The sequence below is a fragment of the Ylistrum balloti genome, unplaced genomic scaffold, assembly GCF_031769215.1.
Source record: "Ylistrum balloti isolate Yb309-2 unplaced genomic scaffold, AGI_CSIRO_Ybal_v1 Utg370052, whole genome shotgun sequence".
Taxonomy (NCBI): Eukaryota; Metazoa; Mollusca; class Bivalvia; order Pectinida; family Pectinidae; genus Ylistrum; species Ylistrum balloti.
This window is the reverse complement of record NW_026782104.1, coordinates 513163-536880: the sequence shown is the minus strand read 5'-3', so window position 1 is coordinate 536880 and position 23718 is coordinate 513163. Positions and strand designations below refer to the sequence as shown.

General features: G+C 33.3%; 2 protein-coding genes across 2 annotated transcripts; both read right to left on the bottom strand.

The window, feature by feature from the left end:
- Nucleotides 1-660: 660 nt before the first annotated feature.
- Nucleotides 661-12875, bottom strand: LOC132549246 (uncharacterized). Its single transcript, XM_060213159.1, has 5 exons — nt 12707-12875; nt 11313-11530; nt 10076-10223; nt 8649-8975; nt 661-7734 (listed from the first exon to the last, which is right to left on the bottom strand). Exons 1-5 carry the CDS (start codon nt 12816-12818, stop codon nt 7637-7639), a joined length of 903 nt encoding a protein of 300 aa, XP_060069142.1. The 5' UTR covers nt 12819-12875; the 3' UTR covers nt 661-7636.
- Nucleotides 12876-19367: 6492 nt separating this feature from the next.
- LOC132549247 (uncharacterized) lies at nt 19368-22303 on the bottom strand. Its single transcript, XM_060213161.1, has 4 exons — nt 22258-22303; nt 20317-20422; nt 20030-20196; nt 19368-19528 (listed from the first exon to the last, which is right to left on the bottom strand). The coding sequence occupies exons 1-4, from the start codon at nt 22301-22303 to the stop codon at nt 19368-19370; spliced, it is 480 nt and encodes a 159-aa protein (XP_060069144.1).
- Between the last annotated feature and the right edge of the window lie 1415 nt (nt 22304-23718).

The following is a 23718-nucleotide window of genomic DNA, read 5'->3' as shown; positions in this document are numbered from 1 at the left end:
TATTGTAAGCTTAATTCCCCAACACACTCCAAAACTTTGTTAAAGTAGTTTGTAAGACCCTTTGACCCATGATGGGTATTTGATTCTACCATTATGGGTATTGAGATTTTGAAATTTAAGTCAGTTTGTCCCATTTCGAACCATTGCATCAGCCCTCAGCCAGGGTCAATATGTGAATATCATTAAATTGTCATCCTACACAATTCTAACCACATGTGATCTATTTCCAAAAGAAAATAAACAAATTATATTCCAAAATGTATTTTTTCTATATATACAAAGGTAAACTTTACCCCCTCCCCAGAGATAAGTAAAACCATGGGGTCAAGAAATTTGGAAACCTTACTTGAAATAAGTACATCAGGTCTATATACTTAAATCATCAAAAATGCAACATTGAACAATATGCAAGGAGACATCGTTGTTTCTTCCTATCCAAGCAGATCAAACACCAATTTTTAGACTTCTGACTTTTGTTTTCATTCATTTTGACTTTAAAAGGCACCACATCACATTAAAGTATGGATGAAAAATAATCTCCTTGCATGTCACCTTTTTTTGTAAACAAAAACATATGTTGTCAGTGTTGTAGGAATTATATGTATACACAATTACACATACTTTCAGTTTTTAATTAATCATAATCAACACATGTAGAAATTTGTTTTAAGATATTTATTTTGACAATTATATCCATTAATCCTTGAGTAGATAATAAAACATCACAAATTTTAGTAAGTAACAATAACATTGATTTTAACAGTGAAATGTGTTGGTGGTGATTAAGTATGTTCCTATAAAACATGTTATAGGACTACAACATTTCCATAAACAACAAGATCTGGGGGTGGGGGGTGGGGGTGAGGGTGAGGGAAGGCAAGGAGTGGGGCATTGCACCATGATTAACATGCAAATGTATTTCCAACAACAACAACATTTTGGAACATCATTCCTTTGAAGGGACTCTGTTCAAATTTTTAGCTAAACATCATTCTACATGACTTCAAACTAAGGTCACCTTGAAAATTATCAACCTATAAAATTAACAATTTTCAACCTGTGGAAAGCAATTCTATTGGTTCTTCTAATAATTTGAAAAGGTTTAAGCCAAATACTTACCAAATCATAACAACATATACAACATATAAACACCTTGTTGTAGTAAATAAAGGCAAATCAACAGCAATTAGGGATTGGTCAATTTTGAAACATGGCTTTACAACTCTGTGAAAAACATTGGCACACAATAATACTAGTGAAAAAACTCAACCAACACACAAAGTATTAAAAACAGATACAAAACTGCTATAAATATGATAGTAACAAATCTGAAGTTTAACTAGACGTTTAAGAATATAAGAAGAAAATTTTGTAGAGGTACTAGATAAAACAAATGGTTAGGACAATATCTATTAATCAAGGTGTCAACAATCTATAAATAGAAACACAATCCAACAACACATAAAAAATACCACTAAAAAAATCCATTCACAGTGTTAATATAAACAGGTGTGTTATTTGTATTACACAACTCTATATACCTTTAACAGTAAAAAAATCCTTTAGTTCAGAAAGGTGCAAAGTTAAGTTGACTGGATTAGAATAAATAATAGATATATATTGTCACATTACATATACCATCTGCTGGAAATTGTACACCAGAGTTTTGTTTTTGTTTGTTTTGAATGTAACATGAAACTCCTGTTATTGACTAAGGGTAACTGATACACTGTGACAACTTTTCCACATAAACCCAACCAGCCAAAAAACTAATGTTATTGTTGCTGTCAAAAGTAGGAGTTTCATCAATCATGGATAGCATCATTTTTTTAATGTTACTACATTGCTATTGAATTAAGCATCCAGTCCATAAGTAAGGTCCCTGGTTATAAGGATGGTAACACATGTAAACCAGGCTTTCATCTCTTTATAGTTGACTGAGGCTTCCTTTCGTATGGTAAATTGGGGTCAACAAGATTAGCCATTTCTGTTTGAAACAATTTTGAAAAAATAAATAAAACACACAAAAGGAAATGTGTTCATTGCTAATTCTTTTCTGTACAAAACAATATGGTTTGTAAGAGTTATAACTCTTATACAATAAAATTTGTGAGGGGAAAAAATCTGCCAAAGACCACAAGGGCATTTATTTCTAGTTATGAGGACGGACCATTCATCTATTTATCGATTAACATTTGAAAGGAAAATGTCAGATCTATGCATAAATTTTCAACACATGTCCTGAAAATCTTTGTGAAGTCCTGCCATATTCCATTTCCAAGAATGAACAACAGTGTTGCAACCATCAGTTGTAATTCTAACATACATCCTATGCACATGTAAACTGTGTAAGTGTGATAATCCTAAAAAATAACAAATAGTACAATGTGCCAGGGAGAAAATCTGAAATAAACATTAGGTCGTGTAAGGGAGATAACTGACAAAAACACAGTATGCTGTGAAAGGACTATGGCCCTTACAAGCACACTTAAGAATATATGAAACTAACACACAAACCTTTCCCTGTTGATCAAATGATCGTACAATGATGTATGGGAGATAACTATAAACACTTGGTACAATATATTACTCCGCGCAGTCTAGCATTTAAGGGTGATAACTAAAACGCAGAGTATGTGTAAGGGAGATAACTCACAGATAGGTACAATGTGTATGGGAAAACTCTATTAAAAGCAACAAGTAAGATGTCTGAGAGAATATTTAAAGCATAAACAATGTATCTTTGTACAAGGCTCTCAGACCTATCACATGTATTTAGTGTAAATTGATTTATAAAACTTTAGTAAAACTGACCATCATGCAGTCCAGTCAAAAGAGATAAAAGTGTAAAAGACAACCACAAACAATACATTATCCCTGAGGGATCTTTGTGCTTACCATCATTTAATCTTTGTTTGTTCTTCATTTGTTCTTTAAAAGTTTGATCTTATTCCTTCTTTTCACTTTCCTCTTATTTTCCCTTAATTAAGTGAAATTTGAGAATTCCTTGGAAGAAATATCAATAATAATATTCACCAGTCCAATCAAAGATTGTTGCCACTCTGTCATTATATATGAAATATATATAAAATATATACATATACATATGAAAATTGAGAAAGATGCATTCAGTGCTACCTTTCAAAGTCAAATCCAACAAAGCCACCTTTCAACCATGTTTTGTTTTTTTTATCAGTCTCAAAATCCAGTCTCAAAATCTAAGGGCACAACTAGGGACAAAAGGCAAACCTATATATAAAATTTGAGAAAGATTCATTAAGCTTATACCAAGAAATAGCAATAACAAGAATTGTTCAGAGATAGGAGGACACACAGCAATTTTATCAGCCCACCACCTAAGATGGTCAGCTGAAAGTATATATGTGCACATATGATTTCTGGTTTCATCATATGAAAATATCAATAACGTGTATTTTTAGTTTCCTTCCATTGGAAACACGTCAAATTAGTATATGTCATGAATTAATGTAAACAGACTTTTTCAAATTGCAACCAATGATATAAATTTACCATAGTGTTGTCCCTACACCTTAATAAGACCAATGGTATGTGAAAACTGTTTTTTAAAGATGGTAAGCATGTCTTCTGCATTTGTGCACTACAACATAAATATTATGGTAAAAATACTTTTGTCAATTTCATTGTACATTCCAAATGTACTATAGTTGTTAAACAATGTTTGGATTGACGCATGAAAGTTGATCATGCTGTATTTTGTTTCATATTTATAAACTTACAAACTTGATGAAAAAAATGTGTTATATCATTAACTATTTCCTGAATATTTCATTGAACACATTTAAACAAAGTTGACACAAATTCATCACTTTATGATTAAACTCTAATCAGGAATACATTAACTCCTACATAAAGCTTCCTCAAACACAGAAGTAATCAAAACTTAATACTTCATGTATACCATTAACACAATTAGCTTTGCCTTTTTATACTTTATTCATCTGACAATAAACCCACGTCTGGTAATATCCAACCATAAATAATGCTCCTGGTCAAAGCTGTTGACAGTATGTCGAATAATATAAAACCAGTTTAAATAAAACCAAATGCTCTTTCATATTTTTCATGATTAGTCCATCACCCGACTTATATAGTAAGGTGAAACATGCTAGCTCTTAGGGCTCATTGCTGGATAAATATTAGAACATTAAAAATCAGCAATCTTATACATAGCATTCATAAAATATATAACCTATGCAAGTAAGAATTTACCTGTGATTATATCTACTTTTTAAAGCCTAAGATTTTTTTCACCTTATACTTACAATGTACTTATCAGTTATATGATTATGCTCTTTACTCAAAAAATTAACCTTCTTCCTGAGGAATTTATGGACAATAGACAATTATTATAAAAGATAACTTTCCATCAAGTAGAACAAGCAAAACAATCAAACAATGCTGCTGATAATCAAGTCCAAATTATTCTGACACTTTCTCTTCAGTTTTACATCAGTCTGGTGTCAGTGTAAAAAAAATTATAGAACATCAGAAAAAATTAATTATAAACAATTTGCCATAATGACACCAGCTGTGATACACTTCCTGGAACACAGTTCAGGTTTTTCTATCTCATCAATTCTACTCTCCAGCAAATATTAGTAAGTAAAGTGTACATAGCCTCTCCTCCCAAAAAGAAGGATTAAATATTTCCATTTCTGACAAAATACACAATTACATATACATTAACAAAAAAGTGTTTCGACACAAAGTCTCACATTCAGTGTCATTGTGAAAAACTATATTTCGGGGCTTCCAAATCACTAATGCTTCAATTTCATTTTTAAAAAAATCAATTAGTTCCTTACTCTATCAGCCAAATTTAAACGTTGATTTATGAGGAGATCTGTACTTGTATAACTTTGTTATATAAAACTTTTGCAGTCTTACTTTGGAGGCAGATGGTATGAAACTGATTTTTATCACTACAAAAAATATCATTCGATTTTTCCTAATTGACTACAAATCCAGTTATTCTGAGTCTATGACATGTGAAGCAATGACAATAATGATACAGTGTCTGCTTTTTCTTTCATAATTCACTGAAATGAAAACCTAGATCCAGTGATCAACATGACAGATTCATTTCATCAATATGCAAATTTTGGATAAAATTCAGTTCATTTTTTTTCAAATGTTGTTGACATTTCATGAGCAAAATCCTGAAATATAATTAAATATCTCTTTAATTATTCTCTTACAGATCTTGTTTTAAGAATTGCTGATGGAAGTACAGGTATAGATTAGGAAACTGTACATATAGTTTGAAATGGTTTTTGGGAAAAAATAATCTATTTCAGATAAAACAAATTAGCATTCAAATGTCTCCTGCTTCATGCCATGCTATAAAAATTATTTGCCATTATCACATGTCATGTAAATCTAAGTAAAGCTATGTCATGTAAAAACATGTAGAGTATATTTATAGTATCAGCTTTATAAATTAACGAAATTTTAAAATGCCCTATTTCATTTTTTCTCACTAAACTGGTATACTATTGGGTGGTCGGGTGGCCAAGAGGTAATAACTCGCCTTTCCCTTAGATGTTTGGGGTTTGGTTCCTAGAATGGACATGGTATGGAATCACCTGCCTGACCATGTGGGTTTTTGTTTTCCTTGTGTACTCTGGTCTCCACCTACAGTAAATCCCCTTACGTGCTTCCATCTGGGCCAGCAAGAGTGATTGATATAAGTTGATGGCTTGTTTCACAGTTGTTGTTGATATAAACAAAGTAAGTATTAGTCAACATATTGTTTTGCATCCTAAAATGTTTATTGAGTTTGCCATAAGTTCATCTGTTACCTGTGAGTTCTGTTGCCAACACTTTCAAACTAAAATGTAGTATGGTCATAACACATACACTGAATTCAATAATTTGACAGTTATCTGTAAACAATTAAATAAACTGAAACATGGATGGATAACACAATGAATTACACAACGCACATCAAAGCCATTACTGACAAAACAATGTAAACAAATAATGAAAAATAATACATATTTCAATAATTGTTAAACATTTCAGACACGTTTCTGTAGCATCATTCTCGTTGTTATCAAAATGTAACAGGGAGTGCAAAATTTACAACAATCCAAAATAAAAAAGTACTGACCTAGGCAATGATGATTAAATCTTCTGATCAAATCTATCTTGAAATTTCTTTTCCATATTTGGCTACCAGTTACTTTCCATTGGTGCAAGAATGCTTCATATGAAATAAACCCAGCTCGAGATGTCTTTATCTATGTACAATTGTTTCATTGGCAAGGATCTTAAAAATTTCAGTTCTGTATGTTTCTTGATGGGAATAAGTCCCCAGGTTGTAGCTAGATCTCATTGATTATCCTAGCTGAATGATTGCATTCATTTTGTCTTATACATTAAATAACCTGACACTTATCCAAGAGAACATTGATAATTCATGACTTTAGAATTACATTATCAAGGGACATCAAATTATGAGTTATAGCAGAAACTATAAGAGACTGAGTGTGTCAATCTTTTCATGTCCAGCAATTATGTACATAACAAATCAATTTGGAGTTTATTGTTTCAGTATTATTTCACAAGACAGATTCCCATGAGATTGAAGAGCATGGTGCTGTGATGTTGTATTTTGTTACATTTCGGAGATAATGATAATTTTCATTTCATGATCAACATGTTTGACATCAATAGCAAGCTGTAGTCAGAAGCCTGTTACAGTAGCTTGTAAGTGGCTACAGCATTAAGGAATTGGAATCTGATACATTTACAGATGTAAATGATTTACCAAGGATCCAAGTGACACTGAATGTGAGATAAAATCTTTTATAATTGAAAATGCATGCCTATGTGTGTAACTAAGATTGTAACACTGATTCTTACAGCTCTTTACCATTATCTTATTACTACTAGGGTAATCTTTATGCCAACTCAACTGTTTAAAGCTAATATTTGTTCTCGACACATTATCTAACAAAACAATTCCCACTTCTGGTCGTTAAAGTCTGCATTTTTTGTTATCTTTTGACATTTTTTGTAGTACCAAATGTTATACCTGATCAGTTGTGACCTCGGAATTAAAATACAGTCATCAATTTAAGGAAAGTATATATAGTTACTAGTGCATGATAACTTCCTTGACCTTCAGAAACTTGATTACATAAAAGTTGAACTTTATCTAAACATACATATCAAAAACAATTTACAATTCTTGCGTACATGACACACCCATATATTGCTTTAATCTCGATGATGCTTCAGGAAGTCCTGATTTTGGAACACACTTCTAATCCCTACACCATGAAGACCAATGTAAATCATGTACAAAAACAAAAACAAAAAACAAAAATTAGCACTCCATTCAAATTTCAAAGTATACTACTGGCCAGACATCTGAATACCAGCTCTTCCTGTTCTAAAAAAGAAGCTTTAAAAAACAAATTTGACAAAAGGACGATAGGCAGACAGATTACTGATGCTCCACCATACAACAAACTAACAGACTTTTAGGTAAGTTTTAAAATCATTACAAGAAATTTTAGATTGCCTGTTTGTGTGATACTAATTCCAAAAGCCTCTTCAGAAATCAATACACGACTCAAAAACAAGTTCACATGCTGGAAGTGTTTGGCTGAGATTTTGAGTCAGCGATGTCCTCATACCTTGGTGGAGCTGAATCTGGGTATTGCTTGAAATTAGCTTGATCATCTGACAATGAAAAAAAAAGAGGTTCATAATGCAGATATTGATATAGTAAACAGATAACCTTTCAATCCTAACAAAATCTTACATGAGACTAGTATTTTCATAATCACCCAATAACATAAAAAAATTGATGTTTTTTTCAACATCATGCTTGATTGGCCGATGGCAGTGGTATAAGGAATTGTCAACTGCAATCAGCCAAAGAAAAGAGTCCTTTATAAATGTAAAAAATATTGCGCTCTCTGATTAAAATTATTAGGTTTAACTTTCTTTATCTTTTTATCAATGTTATTGATCCATAATACAAAAAAGGGAGTGTATTCTTGGTATAAACCACTTTGTGGGTTTATTAAGAGTACATCTTGTTATTCGGGTTATTAGAAACATAAAAGTTAATCCTTCAATGTGAAGAATTTTGAGGGAACAAGTTTGTGACAAAGGGAAATAACTCAACCTGATATACCAGTAGATTATGCACATTTGCAAAATGTAAAAGGATTATTGCCAACAAGTTTCATTGAAATCCACTCAGTAGTATAGAAGGAGTAGCCGTTACATCATTGCATTCCCAAAGGGGCTAACTTTCCATAAGGGTGGGGCGGGGTACAGGGGCCAGTACATTGTTGCATCTACAGACAAACAAACGGACAATGGACAGATGGACTGAAAACCGTATTCCAGTTTACCCCCTCTACTCCCCTCCAATTTTGTTGGGGGGGTTGGGGGTTATCACAAATACACAATTAACATAGATGTAGTATGTGCTAGTGCAAACCTTTAAAATTTTGTTTGTTTGCAATGCAAGACCACACCCATGAATTATTTTTGAAATGTAGTTTTTAATTATTTTACATATTTCAAATATTTCTATTTGTTTTAACTTTCTTGACTACACCTTAAAATTTTCTATTACTTACTTTGTATTTCAGAATAGGCAGGTGGCCGGATGGGTTGCTGGGTTGGGTACACATGAGATGGTTCCTTGTAACGAGTTTGTGCACCTGTCGCTGGGAAAGTTCTAGGGTTATTACGTGATGATGGGTTGAAAGCAACCATTTCCTCACCCTGTTCATGATCAGTCTCGCCTGCTCGCCTGATAACTATTCCACCTCTACCTAGTCTAGATCTACGACGTCGATTTACAATGACTGAAGCCATCAGGGCCACCATGATGGCTGATCCAATACCTCCCATCAGTCTGTACATTACCTGTGGTAAGTGTTCCCTTGTGTTGGGTCTTAAACCTAGATGCAAGGAAAACATTCATTACTTCTCGTAGATAATACAGTGTGAAATCACCATACTTTGATATATGATAAGTAGGATGTACGTTATCACCCACTGAAACACCATAGGGACAACTACAACATTGTCATGGAATAGCTTAAATCAAACAAGTTACAAGAAATCAGTCATTTAGATTAAGTGTCCAAAGAAATTTCAAAGAGGCAAATTCTGTTTCAACCTGCAGAACTTAATCTGGAGGGATCTGTGAGCATTTAGGTCCTCGGGTCAGCCTCTGTATAATAAAGAGTCAAATTTTAACAGGACTGCTTTAATCAGGCAAAATATGGAAAATATCAGAATACAAACTCTATCTAAGGCAAAGGCAAAACATCGAGAATGAACTCTTGAATATGTACAGAAAAAAAGGTTTTGGAAACACAGTGTTAAGAATGTACTCAGAGAACCCCTTGTATACACATATCACCTGCCACGTTTATTGATTTTAACTAACATTTCGAATCTGTATGTGAACAAATGGATTGGTATACAGACATGTTTTAAATACTGTACAAAGTCATTGTCAAGAAAAAATTTCCTATATGTTTAATTACAGCAAAACATGTTTGCTATCAATTCTCTTTTGTCAGAGGAAATGTGATATAAAGACAAACTTGACATTAACATAAGTAACAACATTATTCAGAAATCAAATTAATGGTGAGCATGAGCTTGAAATGTCCAAGGAGTAGTTACAATACTTGAACACTTATAGAATTTGACTTATAAACAGTTTACAAACAAACAAAAAAAACCACACACACACAAAACAAATTCTCTGTAATAATGCTTGGGTTTACACGATTTATTGGTTTAAAACTTTGAAATATGCAGCTAACAACATTTGATTAATGTCTTGAGTAGTCAGTAGTAAGGACACCGTACTTATAATGTCCATGATCCAACAATTACATTTTAATTACAAACCTGTAACATTGGTTGCTGTTTTTTCTCAGAATTTATTTATAGAAATGACCCCAATGCACCCAATGAGAATTATCATTTATGTTTTAACCTTAAGATTTAGCTGTCAGTACATGTGAAAGAAGTAAGTACTTACTTTTACTTGGCCTGAATGGTGTCTGCGTTATCTTCAGGTATACGTGGGAGTCTGACTTCCTGGTACCAGTGGAGAATTGCAGTGCCAGGGTGTACCTTTTTCTAGCACAGTAGGATATGTTGCCTTTGGTTTCAGAAGCAGTGAAGTACTGCAGTCAACAATTATAGACTTTTATTACATATCTAACTATAGACTGAAAACTGCCTACCCCTATGTACAAATGAAACATTCAGGTTAAACATTGTACATAAGAAAATCAATAAAGCAGATAACAATACATGTGTCATCCATTTTAGGTTATAGCATATATTTAAATGCACACAGATTTAAAATGAGAATTTACAAGTATCCTACATGTCGTATACTTAACTTTTGAAATTCAAATTAAAAGTACTGTCAAAATTGAAAGAGTGGAGAAATTTGAAAAAAAATATCCTATAATGTTTTTTATGTATGATAACAAAGTAAATATAATCCCCATTCGAGTGAGCAAACCAGCTAAACAATATTTTGATAAACATGATTGCCTTGCTATACCAGTGTAATATTTTGCGGGTTCCAGACGTGTCTTATAACCTACTATGACATCAGGTTTAGAACATAAAATTACTTCACATATAGTCACAGACTGCATTGTGATGCAATTATGCAGACTATTGGTAGAAATGTCTACCATTATTTTCTGTGATATTTGCCTTGATAATTATTGTTGTGAAAAAATGATCTTCAATTTCTTTTCATTTGATATGTGAATGATGAATCTGTTCCCATTATTTCCTTTTCCTTTTGCCCACCATTATTAAATTCTTAAAAAGTTTAATCTTTTTCCTTTTGTTCTATTCTTTCCTCGGGTTTTGTTCTGAATTATTTAAAACATGAAAATTCCTCTAACAAATAGCAATAATAATCCTATAAGAGTTGAAACAAACAAGATGGCCTATCAGCCATTCGCCTTTTTATCAGCCCCAAAATCACACTGGTACAACTAAGGAGCAAGGGGAACCTACATATGAAATTTCAGAAATATCCATCCAGTACTTCTCAAGAAATATTGTATTGCTGATGGATGGACAATGGCCGTGGGAGGGCCATGGATGCAAGGTGATTTTGAATTCTTTAGCTGGTGTCATCAAGGATAAATCAAAGAGAAATTTATGTAAGATCCCATATGTTGATGTATATTTTCTAAGAATAAATGGTCAATGACATAGTGTAAGAGGTCAGATATGATATGTACCTTTGTGTCTTCATTGTATGATGACCCTGACAGGAAGGTGAGAATGAACCCTTGATCCTTCACATCATATTCCACTGCTTTAGCACATAGAGTGTTTTCATACATAGCATCGTTTTGTATGTAAATGGTGCAGTCAACTCTTAGAACATCACCTTTCCAATGTACGGCATGTGTTTCTTTCTTTAAACTGATGTACGTACCACAGCTATCACTTGTCACTGAAAAAAAAATCACAATTTGTTTTATATATATGCATTTTTCTTTTATGTAAATCTTAAAAAATAAAAAAAAAAAACAAATTAAAGAATTGCTCAATCATTATTTTTGGCCACAAAATCTGATTTTAACCAATAGGGTGTTTCACAAAATGACATGCTGATCTGTTATAAATCTAGCATCAATAACTAAAGAGAATCCATACAGAAGACATGGATCAATGATTATCAATTTGCGACTGCACAAATAGAAAATGAACAATGTTCCTTTAACAATAACAATATACAGAGATCAATATTTCTTTTAACTCTAAACACTCTAAAACTACACAGTACATTTGTATAGTATGCATTACAGGAAATTCATATTTATCATTTTAAAAGTTTGAACATGGGATCTGAATAAAATCTTGACAGACTCAAGCCCAGATAACAATTAGTCAATCCTTTCTCATGTAGGACCCTAGCCTAGATATAATCATGGTTTACACTGCATAAAAGTGCAATTGGCCAGCAAATATTGAAATAATGTTACTGTGCCTTTTTTTGTCTATTTCAAGTCTTGTAGCATTTTCATAATATTAGATGAGTTCCCTTACTATCAATAATATTTCAAACAGAAAAATGACTCCCAATCTATTATCATTTAATACAAACCAAAGGACACATGGTCACAACCTTAAACTTTACAAATGTCATTGTCACAAACAACTGAGACAGAACTTTTTTATATTGTTGTTGATATGGGTAATCATCTGCCTACAGACATTGTAAATGCTAATACCATTTGCGAATTTGAACATTTGCTGGATAATTCCTATCAAAATGTAATCTATGAATTCTAGAACTATAACTTCTATTGATTTAGAAGTCATTGATATTATACTTATAATTTTGAATGTATTTCTCTTCTATGGACACAGAGGCTTTCAGCCTACATGCATAATTTTGCTATATAAATTCTACTAAATAATTAATATTTTGTTTTTAAATAATTATTTTTTACTTTACAACACATGCAAGTTTATTATATTACATATCCCAGGACACAGTCGTTGTTAAAATTATCTATGTCCCAAATATGTAATGAACTATATATTGATTGATTTATATTTAAATCTTTTCTTAATTTCCTTTGGTAAGTCATGAAGATAACTGGAAAATGATTTGGCATCTCACCTGAAGTACTTTCACCCGCTCTGGTTAGTGGAATGAGGATCAGTGATATAATGGCCCAGAGGTTTGGTCCAACAAACGCCCAGTGTGTGAAGGAGGTCTTCATGTTTGTCATCTGTCAGCTATACATCTGTATCTACTTGTTTCACTTGCAGCCAACTAAGATACCATCATACTTCTGAAATACAATTAACAATTATGTTGAGTCCTCTAATGAAATTCAGACCATGAAGAAGCATGATACAACTCCTACTTAATAATTTCAATTATATTGCAATCTCTGGTGTAAAAAAAAAAAAAATGGTTCCTAAAAGGAGATATCATATAATGAAATATTTTTTTACTCAAAGGTTAGGTGTTTTATTCTGAAGTTTGGCTTATCCATGCACATAAGGTTGTAATTAAGATGTTCAAGCACAATAATCTCCAGTATGTTTAAGACTTTCACAGATTTATCCTCGATACTTCAGGGGTTATGCTCACAGCATCTCTGGAACATTTCATGGTTCCATGTACGACACCTTGTGGATAAAATGAAAAGACCAGTTTTATCCTTTTATATACATCAAAGGAATCCTGAGGTCGCATAATGTTGTACTGGCTTGAAATCAAGTGTCGCTCCTTTGTATCATCAAAGGAGAATATCTGTCTGTGATTGGTCATTTTTTTCGCCTGAAACCTGCTCTTGACCAACCAAATAACTTAACTTATGCCTTGAATTTTACCATGAAATGTTCCTGGGGTGTAGAGAGTGAAATTGATGGTAACTCCTGGAGTATCCAGGATAGGTGTATGTTACACTCAACTTTCCAGTATCATTCTTTTTAGATGATCAAAATTAATCTTATTTAAAATTTTTATCCAGCATAAAGATGTCTTAATGGTTGCTTTTGCTGTTTTTTGTTAAACTTTTTATCTTCTGATATTTTCAGATGCTTTGTCATAATTTAGAGATAACATTCAAGTGTTCTTTCTACTTTGTATATGACAATGCTAATTTTTTTTAATATTACATAATTATAGGAAATCCTGCCAAAACAGTCGACATGGCTGAGAAATACAGTAGCGTCGGAGTATAATCGAGTTGATTGTAAACTTATGTATATATATTCTGACCATCCATATATAATAAACAGATAAGTTCTTGTGTCTACGGGTTCTTATAAAATTACATTATGTATGAAAACTAGGCCATGCACTACAGGAAATCATACATAAAAACAGGGGAACGAGAGACATGATGTACACAAATAATTACAAACTAGCATGTAGGAGACCATATGTGACCAAAAAAGGACCACAACCACATGTATCTGAAAGTTAAGACAACCCGAGTAAAACTCCAGCCCTTCGTTCAGTGGACTGGATTTTGACAGCTGACAAATTTGTGAAAAAATACTAATCTGAATTGAACAGTATCAGTAAAAGATATATTTTCTATTGTCTCTACCAAAAAACCTTTTGAAAAAATAGATTATAATAACTGATATATAAATAAATATGATATCTTGAACTGTTAAATACCATCTCTGAAAAATTTAAGTTAGACAGAGGTTGTTTACCATTCTACAGGAAATGACGGTGGAAGTGCGTGCGGGAGATAACTCTAGAACAATTCCTATGTATACATGCGCACACACTTCACCACCACACCACCGCATACATTTGTAAGACATATAATTACATGTAGCGATACTTATAGGTAGTTTCCGGTGCAGTACTTTCCTAGTACTCATTATCAGACTTTTCATTCCAAATAATGTTCGTGTCGCCACCTCATATTATTATTTGACTACGTAGTTATCTTAGAGGATCCCACTATCTGTCCAACCCTGGTTTAACGGTATTTTTGGAAAATGTAGTCACTGGTTTTTTTTTGGTAGGTTATTCCATATATTTGCTGTACGTAGGATGAAATAGTTCTTCCTCAGCTCCGAACGACTTTGTTGGGGATATATTTTCAGCGAACTGACATTTTTTCCCTTTCCGTTCTGTTGTGTTATTTCCAAAGTGTTACAATTTCGCTTGCTTTTGGGTCATAGAAGTTGTGAATTATTTCATAGAGTCTGTAGGTTGAAGTGTTGATAGCATCAGTTTACCGAGTATCTCTGCATATCTCAAACCATCCATATGAGGACTTGGAAATTGTCTTCAGTGTATCTCATATTTACCATACTTCTATTTTTTCCTATGAATTTTAACTTGTATGGGGACCATACTGGACTTGCGAAATAAAGATGAGTTCTGAATTGGCTCTCGTATAGAGGAATGAACAGGTCTGGATCTTAGTGCTGAAATGCTTTTCTTATAATCGTAAACATGATGTTAGCTTTCTTTATATTGTTGCAAATGTGCTCTTCAAATGTCAAGTTGCTGTCTATTGTAACGCCTATGTATTTTTTCCTTAATCTTGTATCCGAGTTCTGACATTTGGGTTCTCTGAACGAGTGATTCTCATGCATGTGTTTTCCTTCAGTAAGTAGGAAACTTTCACTCCAGATCACTTCCCTGGTAATACCGTGTAGCTTACTGATAAGTCTTTTTTAGCGGTACAATATCAAATGCCTTTGATAGGCCATGTAAATACAGTACATTGAATCTCCTTAAGTCCATTACCACATTATGTATCTAGTCACTGACCTAACAGAAATAAAGTCGTATCATTTGTTTGAGGAAAAGTGGTTATTTTTCACATATTCAATAACGTGGTCTCGCACTTCAATAATATCTGTTATCAAATTTTGGGCACCATATAATATTGCTTGACATCTAAAATATATACTATCTTAAAAATACAATCGTAAATTAAAACAAAAATTATTTACACCAGAGTGTTTCCTGAATGTAATGTTTCCCTGCAAGGTAGGAACGTTTTCGGGAATAGTCAGAATAGCATCTTGTAATCAGAAAGGATAAAATCACATTCATGAAATTCTTTTAAATATTATTTACATTTTCAACATCACTCATCATAAATTCAAGCATGCGCTTACACGTTAATCGCGGCCTGAGTGGAAAACTTCATTTTGTACGACAGAGTATTCAAAATCGAGTAATGAATATATGTTTCTTATATCACCAAATAGCAAATTTTAAAAAAGTCGACTTCCTGATATCGTCTCCAATTCTTTCTTGATATTAAAGAACAATTTTTGATTGGTATAAAAGATATTTTTTCTCGCATATATAAATCATATTTCAATTTTAGAAAGTGCTGATATCCAGATCTAAATGTTCCGGTACAGCGAAAGATGGAGAATAAATAGTTAAAAATAGTGCATCCGATCATTAGTGTATAATATAATTTAAGTTGTGTGGTGAAGACGAATGATAACTTTACCAATTATATCTCGTGCAGTGATCTCACTTGCTCATTTATTTATATATTTATTGTGGATGCTTTCACTTATTCTATTAGGTGATATCATTTATTTGAACAAGTGAATACCTTGATAGTAAAATGGCTTTCCATGATTTTGCGCCTGCAGCGTAACAGGCAGACTTGATATTAGAGAATGTAACGACTCCACGTGCAAGTTAATCTTCGAGAGAATGGAAACGTCAATATTACACGCACATATGAAAAGTTTCAGAAATGCAAAATGTTGTTTTTAACAGTTATATGCAATCGTGCGTTCTGCAGTCTAACCCATACGTTTGCCGTAACCCGAACAGCTCTACATTAGCTCCTTGTCCACGTCGGTCCCAAAGATGAACCTCGTGCAGTTCTTGCACTAGATATGGTCCAGGTATTTAGGAATAGAGTGAACTATGTGGCATTTTATCGATTGAAAGCTATATATATTGTTTGATATACTTCGTCAAGTTCTTTACGGTCATTCATTCAATGAATGGATTAACTCACTAAATGAATAGAATTACAGACAGTACAGTGGTATATATTGTTTTATAAACAGTTGTATATATATATGTGCACTTTCTTATGCCGAATATTACAAAAAAAAGAAGAATTTTAGGTTGAGGACTTAGTCTGATATGATTATTGATTTCAGTTTCAGGTATGTGGAGCAGATTGTCATAGTCAATGACGTAGTTCGTGATGTACAAGGTTAATGTATCATTGTCATCAGTTTTAAAAATCTTTAAATAAGCAATTCTCAAAGTTTTGATATGAGATGTTTAACTCAAAGAAACGTTGATGATGATGTCTCTTCCCATTGGATGATATAAAAAAGACAATTGATGTTTTTTCCAGAAGATAATAGATATAGATAATGCTGTATTTGTACTAACGTCTCAATTTGCATTTTTATACAATGGCGAGCTGTTGGAATCTGGACCCAGTCTGTAGCCAGTCTTAAGAGCTCCAGTATGCCACCAACAAAATTACGAGGCGTATTCATTTTTCACGATTACGTTTCCGATGAAGTGGTCACTTTCTAGTTGACAATATCTTTGTTGAGTCTGGTGGTCAAATTTCCCTCACGCTATAAGTGCATTCATGGGAACAAACTGTCTTCCAGTTATCTGAAATGTTTTTGTTTTCATACTTGACTGAATCTACAGAAGACCTGATCAAACCAGGCCACAAGGACTTTATCAATTCCTGTAATTTCACGTTTAGATATATCGACGATATCCTGTCTCCAGATGAAATAAATGTATTGACCAACGATGTCTCCCGTGACATACATATTGTAACCACCAGAACTAAAAATCAAGGTCACTACAGACTCCTCCACACCAACAGCTTACTTCTATGTTTTCCTACAAAGAAGCCAACAAGTACTAATCTCAACCAAGCTGTATAAGCGTGATGATTTCGATTTCCCTATTTGCCATTTCTAGACAGTAACAATCATACTTCCCCAAACATATTGTGTTTACATATTGCATATTATGCACTTTGCAACGGCTTATTCAAATTATCGGGATTTGCAATTAAGATTTTGTGACATGTAGCTGAGAGAAAAAATATACAGCAAAGGAATTTGAGAAATGCAGGTTGATGAAAACCACAAGGTCCCCTTGGGAAACATTCCATTTCTTTGCCCGATACGACATCAGACGTCTTCGATTGTCGTTGGTACGCTTATTTGTATTGTTATTGTTTAACTTATTCTCATTTCAGAACATGATCTTGCTTACCTTGGCCAACTTCGATGAATCTGAAGACGCTAATCTTCCGAAACACTGGTTCCTTTTCTCCTTGTACTTTCTTTGTCAATGTCATTGAATACGGATTGAAATTTTGTCAACATGTCGGTGTTTTTCTTTTTGTGGTAGTACTAGTATTTTATATACTCATGGTGAAACATATATACACATTTTTTGTCTGTAGGTTTCTGTGTTTTAATGACCTCCATCAAAATCATCCTTTAGTTGAGTGTCGCAAATTACAACACACAGTACAAGTACATTCTATACAGATACATTACGACTGTATCCATTTTGGAGGATATTGCTGGTTTCTGTGACTACATGTATTAAGTTTATGTTACTTTAGTATTAACCCATCAGTTGGTGTTAGTTATAACAAATATAAAATACCCAGTGTCTTGACACTGGAGAAATCTGATATATATTTTGATTTGTTAAGTTTCGGAACTTGTTGAGAGGCATCTCATTGTAGGTGTCATTGTAGCTATTGCATAACAAAATGAAATAAGTTGGATGGTCATTCTGTCAATTTTGTTGATATTACAGCCGTTCCACTATAAATGCTATTAATTCATTTTCTCATTCATAAGCTACCGCTGTTCCAATCGGCTTAGAGTACAGGTCATTCAATAATATCTCAACTGAATTTGCTCTTTCACAAACTATTTTGAATAATAGCTTGTATTTTCCTTCACACTGAATAATGAATATAAACATTTGAACGATAACACTGATTTTGTTACGTATTGTATGTCATTCCTTAAAAGTGTTTCCTGAAACTATTTCTATAAATAGTCTGGTTAGTAAAGCAGACGACAATGTAACTATTATATTATTTTACAACAATATTTCGTCCCTAATTAGGACTATGAAAAATAATGAAATGTTGCCTATGCTTACAAAAGTGCATTTTGTATAACTCGTATGATTAAATTATCATGAGTAATCATTTTCACATCGCTTAGTCAACCGGCCATCAAATTAAAAATGTTTTAAAATTTATTCGGATGTGATAAAGAAGACTATCCATGAAAAATAACGAATAACATAGCAGTGCTGAAAGCGTCAGGATTTAGTAACAGGTTTAATTGCCATGTTTCATTAAGATGAAGAATTAAGAAATTATTAGAATTTAAAGATTCTTGCACTGATTTTAATATTCTGAACTTCGATCCTCAGCAGCTACAAAACAGGGAATGAGGTGTTATCTAACACAGTGATAGGTTGTAATAGTTTAAACGGAAATCTGATAATGACTTCATTTGTGTAGAATGCAAGTAAATATTAGCTTCATCATTATCATCCAAATAGTTTACTTAAAACACAATTTTTGGACTTGATAATAATTGAATTCTCATTAAATTGACACAAATATCATATTTTGTGTTCTCTACATCAGTTTGATTATACACGTATTTCTCTGACAACATCGTTCACATTGCTATTAAACCCTATGTGAAATGAACCTTGTGGATATAGGAACAATGTCATGTAAGAAGAAATGAATACATTGTGTAGTGATGTAACCCATGTCTTTGGTGTTTCAGTATTTGGGAGGACCGTAGGGGTAACTGGGGTTGACAATTCCGCCTCGAGCACCATCCTGAACAACCTGTTCGTAAGCTGGCGGTGCAACAGGACTTGTCATCTGTGTTTGCTGAGGGTAATTCATATAGGGTGTGGCTACCATGTTATTCGATGTGTCTGTCAAAAGAAATTGATTGATTGTGAAAAAATGTGTAATGTCATATTTATATGTTTTATAAGGATTACAGACGCATCTCAAAATCTCGAAATAGTTCATCACCGTATCAGTTCCTTTTTCAATATCAAAGTGATATCTGGTGACTACATGAGTTCCGAATTCATAAAGGTATGCCTGGTAAACAAATTACATTGTTTATTGTGTGTTTTGAAAATATGATTCCTCTTATTAGGTTCTTAATTTAATTTTGTACATGAGAGTTGTGTTCGAGAAGAAAACAGGAACTTAGCATTGTTGTGATTTATCAAAAGGAATTTGTCTACCTGTTCTCATTAAATGACTAAATATTTTTCATTTTCAAATGTCCACACAATCAATGAATTTCAAAATAAGATTGTTTACGGATACTTTTAAATCTACAAATTCTAAAGAGCCCAACGAAATCCATCGCTCCAAAGTAATGACCACAATTAACAACAGTGACTTCTTGAATTACTTACTTGTACTGGCCACAGTGACCACTTGAGTAGTTACAGGACGCCTGTAAACTCTTGGATTCCTCTGGTTCGCACGGCAGCATATCCTTATGATGGTGATGAAAATGGAGAGGAGGATAACTAAACCGATGATACTACCAACTGTTGCACCGGCGATACTTCCGTCGGACCTGTAATAAGTCAGACTCGTCTTAAAAATGAAAATAACTTATTTGTTTTGTTACAGGGATATTAATGATAATTAAGAATAGTTCAGACAATTTTAAGTTACAACCAAAAATTTAACTTACCAATAGTCATCGCAACACTCATCGCCACAACAGCCAGAGTAGCAGATGATGCTGTCCTCTTCCTCTAGGATATCGTCCCAGTACCAACAAACCTCAGCCTGGACACCTGTTAGAACTACATTGTCATCAGTGTGCCGAGTAAGATAAAGAGCTAGTAGATTGCCTTAGATGAAGTATTGTTAAAAGAAGCAGTCACTGTATTTTGGGTTAAGCTAGGTTATCAAGTTGTCGAGTACATGGTTTGCCAAGGTTTAACAATTTAGTCATATTTTCCTGACGGTTGTGAACCCACTAGCATACCGTCGAGGAGATTTCAGCAATGCTCTCATGTGTATGCGTTATTGCTATCGCGCTGACGTTACTTCGTTTCTATAAAATGCGAATCCCCCGTTTATTACGTGAGCCAATGATAACAATTATGGCTGACAATCGTTTTGTGTTTCCTGATTTCCAATATACAAGTGGTTAAACTATGATAAATTTAATAGTGTTATAGGAGAACAATTTACTCAGCTGTTAATAGCTTCAGAAACAATACTGGTACTAACAATTTACAACCTTGTTCACTTAAAAACTTTCCTAACTTTAATTAATTGTAAGAAATACAATCAAGTCAAAGTATTGAAATTATATTATGTACCTGGACCGAAAATAGTGATTTGTGTCTATGCGGAACTAAACTGCTTTAAATACCCTGTATATGTTTAATTATATAATTCAAGGTCAGTACAGCTCTACGCCGGGGATCTATGGTGTAGTATTTTGTTCTTGTTGTATTGGTCTGAAATTGTCTTCGTGTTGTATAGTTGTGCGTGCACGAGTAGTTGTGGAAGGGTGAGCATGCATTTTTTTTGGTGTTTAAGATGTAGTACTGATATTATAATGATGATGATGAGGAGGAGGAGAACGATGATGTGGATGCATCGGGGTAATGATGATGACGATGATGAAATGGTGTGCAGATGATGATGTATTGGATGATGATGATGAGGAAGTGGAGAAGGAGGAGGGGGAGGAAATGATGATGATGATGATGATGATGATGATGATGATGATGATGATGATGATGATGATTCAGTCAATGATTATGAAATGGTGGTGGTGGTGTTGATGAGCTGATGCCATGATAATGATGAATGGGTTGTCATGATGATGACGATGATGCTGATGATGGTAGTGGCGGTGGCGATGATAATAAATGTAGTATGATGATGCTGAAGATGGTAGTGGCGGTGGCGATGATGATGATGATGATGACTGTAGTTTGATGACGAAGATGAATTAATGCCGTCGTTAGAATATATTACTAGTACTTGAAGAAAACGATAAAGCCCTCGCTCATTTCCTTATTTCAGTGAAAATGACTTATCTTTTGTTTAAACTTATCAACGTTAAAACCTTCACCTTCGGAAACCAATCGCATCGCTTGTAGTTTTACCTAATAGCTCAGTTATTTAAGTACTGTATACCGTTCTGTAAAATGCATTTTTTTCATGGGGCTCAAATCTCGTAGAAAGATCTTTTCGTTGATACCTGATTTTATGGATAAACAGTACTCACAAAGAGCGACGATGTTTTTGAACTAGTAAACATTTTGTAAACGTATAAAGTCGTGGATTAAATAGTCATTCTCATTCTTAATGTGTAAATAATCCTAAATAGGTCAATAGATATTATTCACTAATACTAAATTTGTAATGAAAGGTTTTATTCATTCGTTTGAATTTTAATGTAATCCTTTGTTTGCCAGCTCGCGGCATTTTGGTGCTGCTAAATCTATACGATGTGTGTCTCTCGATATCATGTGTTGGTAATATTTCATGGAAAAGACATAAACAAATTGATCATTGATTATGATATTTAACTGAAGTAGGGACGTGTACACTTAACTTAGTATACAACAGAAGTCATTATACACTTACATACACTGAAAATACTTACCAACAAGTACACTAACAAACAGTAGTAGATATGTTATGGTCGCCATTTTAGCTGGTCGCCTTTACATGTAGATTGTGTAGAAATTGACATGATATGATGGGTAACCTCTTTATCTATCTAGGATCTGATAAGGTTATCACCCACAGTTCATACAAAGATGTAGGATATTTCCGGTTATTGTAAAGGCTATTTAATGTTTTAAAGTGAAAAATGTGCATGATGACAGATTTCAATATGAAAAAGAAATGTATTATTGGTTGGAACATATATGACATGGTTATTTGACGGATGTATGTAACTTAATAGAACATAAATGTAACAAGATATAAGTAGATACTGACATTATTACTATCAGTGCTGTAACGGTATCTATGTATCCGCTTGTACTTTGATCTGGTTGATACCATAGGTGTTACAAATACATCATATGTTATGGAGTCATGTAACTATCTTATTGTATTTATATCTCATTGTCATATCGCAAAGTGATACAAGCGTAAACATCCGGTTTGATGATTGTGATTCTAACTCATACTTCGTTTAGACTATTTCTTCTTGCCATATCTGATCAGGTATTTATTGAAGATGACACCATTTCTATGACAGCATCTTAAGAAGAATCAAGCAGACATCAGATTTAAACATTCATCGATGAAGAAATATTTGGTGAAGGTCAATTAGTTGTAACTAGTTGAAATTTTCACAAAACTATCAGTTCTTGTCAAAGATCTGTAATTGCTCTTTAATTAAAAAAAGTGTCAACATATTCATAATATAAACACAGGGCATAATATGAACAACGCAAGATTTATACGGAGCCTCCTGGCAAAATGCCAGGAGATTAAGACCAATGTGTTTCATCGCTGGCTCCCGCAATGTAAATCTTTGTCCATCCAAGCAAAAAATGTCACATTCTCAAATGAAAACAAGGTATACAACAACGCAAACAATAGGCAACCGTACAAACATCAAACATGTCCAGTTTTATATTGGGCAATGCAATATAATCACTATAACGATCGTAAACTTCCCCATATTTTTGATCAACCTGCATCGTTTGGACTCTATGTCCATTTTGGTGTCCTTGAAGGAAAAAATCGACAAAAGCTGCTGAAGTAGAAGTGTCTTTGATTCGTCATCTGTTGGGTATATATGATGGACGGTCGATCAATTTCTTGTTATTTATAGACAGGGCGTCATCAATATATCTGAAAGTGGAGTTAGATGACTTTTCAAATTCTTTTTTTGATAAGCTCTTTGATAAATTCAGCCTCGCATGAAAACAAAAAACATTTCAGCCAAAAGAAAGGCACATTTAGTTCTCATGTATGCCAAAATATTACGCTACATATGTCTCAATCTTTATGATTAATTATGGGCATCGAGAAAAAGATCAATGGTTCTATATCTCCTGTGTAGAAAATATTCATGAGTAGAAGACTTTTGTTGCAAGATTTCATG

What these genes read in the sequence shown, in the direction of transcription:
- LOC132549247 (XM_060213161.1), bottom strand. Translation starts at nt 22,303, where the DNA reads ATGGCGACCATAACATATCTACTACTGTTTGTTAGTGTACTTGTTG. An exon ending in GAGTGTTGCGATGACTATTG is followed by an intron (nt 20,197 to 20,316) that starts GTAAGTTAAATT and finishes GACTTATTACAG; the next exon opens with GTCCGACGGAAGTATCGCCG. An exon ending in GGTCACTGTGGCCAGTACAA is followed by an intron (nt 19,529 to 20,029) that starts GTAAGTAATTCA and finishes TTCTTTTGACAG; the next exon opens with ACACATCGAATAACATGGTA.
- LOC132549246 (XM_060213159.1), bottom strand. Translation starts at nt 12,818, where the DNA reads ATGACAAACATGAAGACCTCCTTCACACACTGGGCGTTTGTTGGACCA. An exon ending in AGCGGGTGAAAGTACTTCAG is followed by an intron (nt 11,531 to 12,706) that starts GTGAGATGCCAA and finishes TTTTTTTTTCAG; the next exon opens with TGACAAGTGATAGCTGTGGT. An exon ending in ACCATTCAGGCCAAGTAAAA is followed by an intron (nt 8,976 to 10,075) that starts GTAAGTACTTAC and finishes CCTTGCATCTAG; the next exon opens with GTTTAAGACCCAACACAAGG.